This window comes from Jatropha curcas, chromosome 8 (genome assembly GCF_041381405.1).
Source record: "Jatropha curcas cultivar XTBG-Jc1 chromosome 8, XTBG_Jcur_1.0, whole genome shotgun sequence".
NCBI lineage: Eukaryota > Viridiplantae > Streptophyta > Magnoliopsida > Malpighiales > Euphorbiaceae > Jatropha > Jatropha curcas.
Window position 1 is genome coordinate 11,134,238 of NC_143158.1, and position 8,728 is coordinate 11,142,965.

The 8,728-nt window shown below is 26.7% G+C and overlaps 1 protein-coding gene across 1 annotated transcript; it reads left to right on the forward strand.

Annotated features, from left to right (window-relative positions):
• Nucleotides 1-539: 539 nt before the first annotated feature.
• On the forward strand, nt 540-6,778 carry LOC105646383 (homeobox protein knotted-1-like 2). Its single transcript, XM_012232229.4, has 4 exons — nt 540-671; nt 809-916; nt 2,784-2,944; nt 6,516-6,778. The coding sequence occupies exons 1-4, from the start codon at nt 555-557 to the stop codon at nt 6,523-6,525; spliced, it is 396 nt and encodes a 131-aa protein (XP_012087619.2). The 5' UTR covers nt 540-554; the 3' UTR covers nt 6,526-6,778.
• Nucleotides 6,779-8,728: the final 1,950 nt, after the last annotated feature.

Consider the following 8,728-nt stretch of genomic DNA (forward strand, 5'->3'; position numbering starts at 1 on the left):
CCAGTTCCAACCAAATGACTGGAACAAACTTACCCATTTACAGCAATATTCTGATTTGTGAGGCAATAAACAGTTGCAAAGTATTATATCCCCATGTGTGAACAAAACTGTTCCAACCATTAATTATTACACTAAAACAGTAACAAATTTGGATTTTCTGATAGCAAAAGTAAGAGAATGAGCAGTATAAGAGGAAGGATAAAGACGAAGAGACAACTGCCTGTACATATCATATATGTACTAACAAATAAAAGTTCCCATTATTCGAGAAACCCCTTGAACTGTAACTTTCATGAAATGTAAACCAAAAAAATGTACTTAAAAGGCATAATAGATTAAGGCAAAAAAGGCCAAAACCCTTCAATGAGTGTTCTCTGACTTATAATATTGGATACCCATTTATTTGCATGCATGGGTCAATCCAAAAAGTTGGAGGAGCATCTGTAGCTGATTGTACTCTTCAATTATAGTAATCGACTAATAGTGCTCTTTCTTATATAACAGCAAATGAGGTAAAAGTTTTATATTTTCTTCTTTCAACTGTTTTGGGGATAATGGAGAGTAACAGTAGTAGAGAAAAAGAAGTGGAAGAAGCAGAAACCCTCAAGAAGAGAATCTCTAGCCATCCTTTGTATGGACTTTTGGTTCAGACTCATATGGACTGTTTAAAGGTCTCTCTTTCCGTTTTGCTTTTTAAGTTCTTTTTCTTTCGAAGAATTAATGAGCTCCATTGACACCTTCAATTCTAGATTTTTTACAAGTATTTTGATGATTTAAATCGTTTTTTTTTTTTTTTGGGTTTTTTCAGGTTGGTAGTATTGGTGATATAGACCAAAGTGATCCCATGAAGAAGAAGCAAGCTGTTAAAAAACCCAGTTCGAGTTCGTTAAGCCAGCCAGAGCTTGATCACTTCATGGTAAAGTATTTATATCTCGCATATACACATATGTCAAGAGAGAGGGAGACAGGACAAAATAAAACAGATATCTATATCTAGGGTTTTAAGGGCTTTTATGGATGTTCATGAAAAGCCATGTAGAGTTTTAGTTAGTGACAGTATTTATATATCTTCACTATTAATCAATAAAAAAGAAAAGAAAAGAAAAGAAAATGCTCCCCCGTCAAAAATAGGTAAACATGGTATGATTTGACAATCTTCAATTCAAAACTAATTTTTTTTAAAATTTTTAATATTTTTATAATACTGTATGTTCAAGTCTTAATTAAATAAATTATAATTCACTTAAAATAATCAAAAAAATTTAATTAATCCAATTAAGTGTAGTTGGGTTGGTATCATGTCCTATAAAGAAGGTCAGAAGTAAAAAGTTTTAAGTTTAAATTCTCTCAAACATGAAATTATTACCACATAAACTACAATGTTATATAAATCCATTAGACCTTCTATATATAAAAAAACAATTTAAATTAAACTTTACATTTTAATAGAAATTAATTTAAATTAATAGACCTTTTTTGACTAGTTTATATTTCAAAATCATGTTTTGTGGACCATATTAAAAACATAAACTAATGTAACTAAAAACATTTCTAGTGTAAACAAATTACAAATGTAATTAGAAGTATTTTGAGTATAAATTTCACCCTAAATTGGTTTAAAAAAGTGAATAATAAGACAGGTCTGTCTAATCAGCTTCTTAAAATGGGTAATAAACCATTACGAATTTGAAAATATAAGTTTTGATGAACCGTAACCCAATGTTGGAAGATTAAAGGTGAAGAAATAGGTTGAGAAAGCAATTCAGAATTAAGGTTCTGTTTGTTTCCGTAAAATAATTTGTAGGAAAATAATTTATTGAAAAATATTTTTATTTTTCTTGAAAAATATTTTTCAAAATGATTTATTTTTTGTTGCTTGGTTGTAATATTGAAAATTAATTAAAAATATTAAAGTCTTTATCTCATGAGACCATAAAAATATTAATAATAATAGAAATTTTATAATTTAAAACTTTTATTGTTAAATATGAAAAGATGTAAAAAAAAAAGATGAATTATGAAAGCCGCTGGTGGCCGGTGGTAAATGATGACCGATGATAATGACTATTATGATTAATAAATTAAAAAATATAGATTTATAAGATTTACCAATGCCTAAAGAATGTTTTACTTTCTCAAGAATGGAACGTTGTTTTTCTGAAAAAATGACTTAATTTTCCTTTGACTAGAAAAATATTTTCCGTTGCCTCCAAACAATGGAAAATTATAGAAAATATTTTTCAAGTTATTTTACCAAACAAATTGAGCCTTAAAAAAAGTAAAGAGTAAAAGCCGGTAAAACATTGACTAATCAACGATAGTGGCGTAGCTACAATAGTGTAAAGATACAAAATCTTCATATTCAGCAATATTGTTTGTACTACTTCCAAAAGATACAGAATAATGTTTAAGTTAACTTTTAGTGGTTTTGACATGTTTAAAATTCTATCTGTACTATGAAACTTTAAAATCTCTAATTTAGCATCTAACTTTTAATTATTTTTTAAAAAATCATACCTGTTATTTTCCTTCTGAATTCAGTTAATTAAATAATTAATATCTTTTTTATCTTTTAAGTTAAACAACTATTTTTATCAAAACACACCTCTAACTTAAACCACTATATAACAACTACCACCTGAAAGCTAATATCTAACACCTACTACAATAGCTAACGTATTCAAAAGGGTTTGTTTGGATTAAAAGTATATAATTTTTTTATTAATAAATTCAAACTAATATTAATGATATAAATTAAAACATGAAGCATATTGAATTGACAGGAAGCATATTGCCTAGCCCTAAGCAAGCTGAAAGAAGCAATGGAGGAACCTCAGCATGAAACGGTAGCTTTCATCAATAACATGCATGTGCAACTTAGGGAGCTAACCACAACCTTTCCTGATCAAACTTTTGATCCTTGCTCTACATCTTCAGACATCAAGTGAGTATACCAACTAATTAACTAGGCATCTCTTTCTTCTCTGTCTCTCCTAAATCTTATCCAAATTGCTGTTTTTCAATGTTTAAGCACTTTGTTTGTTTGTATACTTCCTAAATCTTGTTTCTATATTTATTTTTTAAAAAATATACCTAATTAAATCATATAAATATAAAGAAAAAAATTAATAAAAAAAATCCAATCAAATCATACAAATATAAAAAAATGAATATTAATAAAAAGAATATACTTTTTCTTTTTTTATTTCTCTTCAAAATATTTTAAATTATAATTAAAATAGAACTAAATATTTAAAAAATAAATTATAAAATTTTTAAATGTCCCCTTATTAATATATTTATTAAAAATAAATTTAAAAAGATAAAACTTAAAATTTGTAAATGCATAATTATTTATATGTATTTATTTAAAAATAACTTTTATAAATATATCTAATTAACTAATAAAATGTAATTTTCTAATTAGCTATATTAAGATTATTTTAGCATATTCTAAATTTCATTAAAGGCACTATGGAAAATTTTATTATTCCTCTCTATTTCCACATTTATATATAGTATAGATATACTGATTAATTAATTTAACTTTGACTATTTCAAACTTGATATCTCTCACCTTGAAGATGAATCTAATCTCAATGAAAGCGAATTTTTTGTATGTAATTTCTTATTTTTTGCTTTTTCCTTCGACAATCCAGAATAATTCTAATGTAATTGCTCTTTGTGTTCCTACTTGTGCTAATTTCTATTAGTATTCATATTAGCTGTTTTTACACCCAAAAATCACCAAGTTTGAGCTTTGAATTTGAGGAAAAAAAAGTTCATGGAGCTATGGGTTAATATTGGAATTTAGAGATTAATTCCTTAAAGTATAAGGTGTTGAATTCGTAAGTTTAAGGATGGTAAACGTATTTTATTTTTATTGGATCATTATTTTAATTCATTGTACTGATGTGATATTACTGTTTTACTGTATGATTTTTCTTGATTATAGATGAATATTAACTTATTTTATAGATGGATATAGAGTTGCTTCTAATAAAATATAAACATAAAGATTTTTAATAGTACTTATTAAAAAAATATTTAATAATGGTGTGAAAAATATAGAAAAATAAAACACCCAAGAAATCCTTTCCTCACGCATACACGCACAAGAGAGTATCCTCACTCTCTTGCCCAAAAGCTTGTCAATAGTGTTTATTAATAGAACTCCTCAAACTATGTGTTTATCCAAAATACTAGAGTTATCAATTTTAAATTCTAATTACTAAATTAATGTCTTTTGGAAGTATTTTAAAAAATAATGACATTAGCCAATTAAGTATAGTCTGATTGGTCTTCTTATCTTTCGTACAAAATGTAGATAGTGAAAAGGATTGAGTTTAAGTCTTCTCACCATAAAGGTTATTGTCAATTTGATAAATATTATTTTAAAGGGAGGGTTACCCTGCTACGTAGCCTATTTCCGTCTACTGGGCTTTTCATGTATATAAAAAAAAACATTTTGAGGAGCAGTTTAGTAACCTGAATTATATACAAACACAAAGATATGATATAAAAGTAAGGGGCAAAATAATATAAAATTTAATTAAATGAAAATTGTGTAAAAAAAGGATTAAAATGGTCTAAAAGTGATTAAATTCTCTTATCGGCAAAGATTTAAACCTCAGGAATTCGTCAAGCTTGTAGATTTGGCATGGCGAGTAATTCCGTTTGAATCGGAATCAAACCGTATTATAGACGAATCGGAACCGGCGGTTCAAGGGCCGATTAAAATTATATACATGTTAAATTTTGAACCTGAACCAGCAGTTTTGGTCTGGTTTAAACTGAAAATTTTTTATTTTTAAAAAATATAATCTCTTAGCCTATTTTATAAAATTTAGTATATAATTATATTATTTAATACCAATGGGAGTTTAATATTTTTTCCTTTTAAATATTTTACTTAGTTCAAAATTACATTGTTTGAAGCATTTTTAAAATTTTTGTAATAATTTAATTAATTAATAACGTTTAGACAAAAAATAATAATTTATTTGATTATTTTGTAAATTGATTAATTTTATTGCTTATATTAGTACGAGCATTCTAAAGTTATTAAAATAAATTTACCAATATTTGTTTTTAAATTCACATTAATTTTTTCAGAAAAATAACGCCTTAGAATCGAGTTTTTATTTTTTTAGAAAAAATTAATACATATATCACCGGAAACTGTGATTGAAACCGTTGGTTTATCGAAATCAAAATCGGCAGTTCAAGAGCCGATTCAGATTCAATATTTTAAAATGGCCTACTGCAGAGATTCAGTTGTCTATTAACAAATTCAGTTATACAAATTAATTTTTTTAAATTTTTATTAACCAAATACAAAACATATTTAGGGAAAAAAATAAAACTGAATCCAGCAGGAGGCCTAAGAGATTCAAGATAACTATTTTTTTTTTTTTTTAAATTTCATTAAAGTTCAAAAGTAATCAAATTGAGTTTTTGCAACTGAATCTGTCAATAAAATAGGAGGCAAAGGGAAAACCTGCTGGCTTGGGTGTAGACTCCTGGATTAGAGGAGTTTTTTCTCCAGATATTTTCTAATTCTACTAATAATAAATATATATTTGCTGATTAAAAAAAAAATTGGAGCGTTTAATTTACTTCTTTGCAAATTATTTCCTCAGAACCTCTTTAGTTTTCTGTTTTTTGAACCTGTTTACTTAATTGATAGATTTAATAATATTAAAATTTTCCTCTAAATTAGTATTTTTTTTCTTTTAAATAATTTTTTTAAGTATTTGAAGGAACGGGATTCGAATCTGAATCTATTGTGTTATGAACCTTAAATATAGTAAATAGTTTTTAAAAAGAAAATTGTTTTTGTTATGAACCTTAAATATAAATAATTGTGCATAAGGATTTTGAGTAGAATTTGCAAACTATATGATTATCCCGAATATTTATCACTTTTTTGATAAAACTTGCGAACTATGTTTAACATGAACACGTCCAACTCAAGTAAACGAAGAGTATCTTGTCAAGAAGAGAAAACTCATTATGTCTGTTGGACTAAACTTGCTTAAATCCAGTCTATGGATTCACTTTATTCTTTTCGTTTCAGTGAATTATCAGAAATATATTCATTTTTAAATTTCAAATCTAAGGTTTAATCCTCATGATCTCAAATTTAAGGATCAGTTCTTCTTATATTTGAAAATACAACCATTTCAAAAATTCGAAAACCATTTTGAATTTGTTAAAAGTGATGACTTACAAAATAATATGCAAATATTTTATAAAAAGTGATTTTTTTCTTTACTTGTATGTCTTATAAACAAGATTCAAACCTAATTAAATTTTTTTTTATTGAAATGAAAAAAAAAAAGTAAATTTATTATAGAATTAAAGATATTGCTCAAGTTGAACATTTTTCTTTATATATGTTCTGAATTAAGCCTTCAGATAACAGTTCATATTGGAAGACATTAATCACAACAAAAAATTCAAGTAGATGGAAGTAATAATTTTTGTATCTTTGAACTCTTTTTCTTTTGCAGGAAGAAATGAGTAACGCATGACGGACTATAACGAATGACATGATTTTCTATGATCTGTATGTTGAAACAATTGTCTTCTTCATATTAGGATGGGTTCTAAGATGCATCTCCTTAAGTGGTTTCTTGCATGATAGATGCCTGTGCTTCAAAGATAGACGCTAGTCCCTCCAATGCAATTCAGAATTGATCTAATTTAATGAAATTGTTTTGCTGGTGTAATTATCTTTCTATTAATTAATGACTTATAATAATTAATTTAAGTATTTTCCTTGCTTTTGGATGAAATTTTTAAATCCCCCACTTTCTCTTTATATCTTCGTTAAACACTAGGATGAAGTTTGAATTTGATTCATTAAACTTATGGAACAAACTATAACAAGCTTTTTTAGAGCAAAGCTTTGTTGATGTCGGACTTTAGCTCGATTTGTTAAAGATATCTATGAGCTTGAGCTCAGCTTATTTATTGAGCAACTCAATAAACTTGATTGATTAAACTTATTGAATGAGTTACGATGTGCTTTTTCTAAGCTGAATATTGAATAACTCACGAGTAACTTAACTAATGGTAGTAGTAGGGTGGTCTGCAACCCGTATTTAACTTCCAAACCTATCTTTAGATGGTGAGGAGATTGTATAACTTTATTACGGATTCTAGTTTGTCTCTTAGCATAGACTAGTTGTTTTAGTGACTTTTCAAACCTATGTAGGCAAGAAGGGGGAAGGACTGATCTGTATATCTAAGAATTCATGGTTAAAAATAAGGTTGTAATCGAGCTGTTATTAAGATAAATTATATTTTCAGAAAAGAAAATATTAATGCACCAGTTTCAAAAGATCCGTATGCTTATAGCCATCATGAATAGCAAGACACCTATGTTCCCACGCACGGTTTGTACTAATTAATTCGAAGGCAAAAATATAAAGTGTTCCCTAAGTTATGTTAAAAAATTAACATATAAGGACTACTATTTTTTAAAATCTAGCTATAATATCCTTAAATTATGATTCATTAATATTTTGGTCTTTCCATCCAAAACATAAGGACCAAATTATTTGAAAACATAAGGAAGGACCCAAATGTTAATGGAAATTATAAATTAGGGACCTCATAAGTTAATTTTAAGGAGCAAACAATTTGAAAACGTGCATGTTAAGGGAATCATAAGTTAGAGACCTTGTAATTAGAGTTTGAAAATAGAGGTACTTATTTGGTACTCCCTCCATTCCTTTTATATAGACAAACTTTCCGTTTTTTAGTGTTTTTTCTATATAGACAAGCTTTCATTTTTTGCTAACATTGAAAAAAATGTCAATGTGAAAATCTTATATTATTTTTGTCTTATTCTTTGTAAAGTTTTATTATGAGAGATTATTAAGGAAATGGTAGACAAAAGTATAGATGGGTATTAAATGTGAAAGAAATTCGGTGATAGAGCTGTTATTCTTTAAATTTACATTGGAAAAATAAATATGGTCCAATTAAAAAAATTGTGCTTTGATTGAGATGGAATTTGAATTTTAAAATTGCACAAAATTTAGAAATGGAGCATAGTTAAGAGTTGTGATTCTACACTGTGGACCATTTTTTGTGAAGTTACCCCATATTTAAATTCTTTGACAGTTACTCAAGTCTGTTGGAAGATTTGACAATTACTCAAGTCTGTTAGAAGATTATTTGAGCAAGAAATATTCTTTTTTTAAGCAACATATATAAAGAGGGATCAATAACAAGTTTTCCTCAAAGGCCAGAGCATAACTATTTTTTTTTTTTTTACACTCGTTTGATTTTTGATCCAATTTATGATTTATGCGGACATTTTATAGGACATATTGTTGCATTTATCTAAATTTGTGATCAATCAGTTTATAAATTGGGTCAAATCTTTTTAGGAAGTCAATGATGCAGAATTGAGTTTTAAAAATTTGAATTTTTATTCCCTAATCAAATCTCTTAGTATCCCATTTTTTTTTTTTTTTTTTAGGAAGACATGCATTGATTGCATTATTCCACCAAGAAACATTATTAAAGATACTAGGGGTATATTATTAAACATTATTAAACATTTTAGAAGAGTTAATGTGATACTAGGGGTATATTAGAAAAAATTAAGGAAAAATAGTTAGTTAAACTGATTTTTTAATCTTGGTTAAAATATAGTTGTGCCTATATAAAAAGAATAGAGGGAGTAATTTAAATATAAATTCAAGAACTA

Coding starts and splice junctions, on each gene's coding strand:
- LOC105646383 (XM_012232229.4), top strand. CDS start 555: ATGGAGAGTAACAGTAGTAGAGAAAAAGAAGTGGAAGAAGCAGAAACC. Junction 672..808: donor CTCATATGGACTGTTTAAAG/GTCTCTCTTTCC, acceptor GGGTTTTTTCAG/GTTGGTAGTATTGGTGATAT. Junction 917..2,783: donor CAGAGCTTGATCACTTCATG/GTAAAGTATTTA, acceptor TTGAATTGACAG/GAAGCATATTGCCTAGCCCT.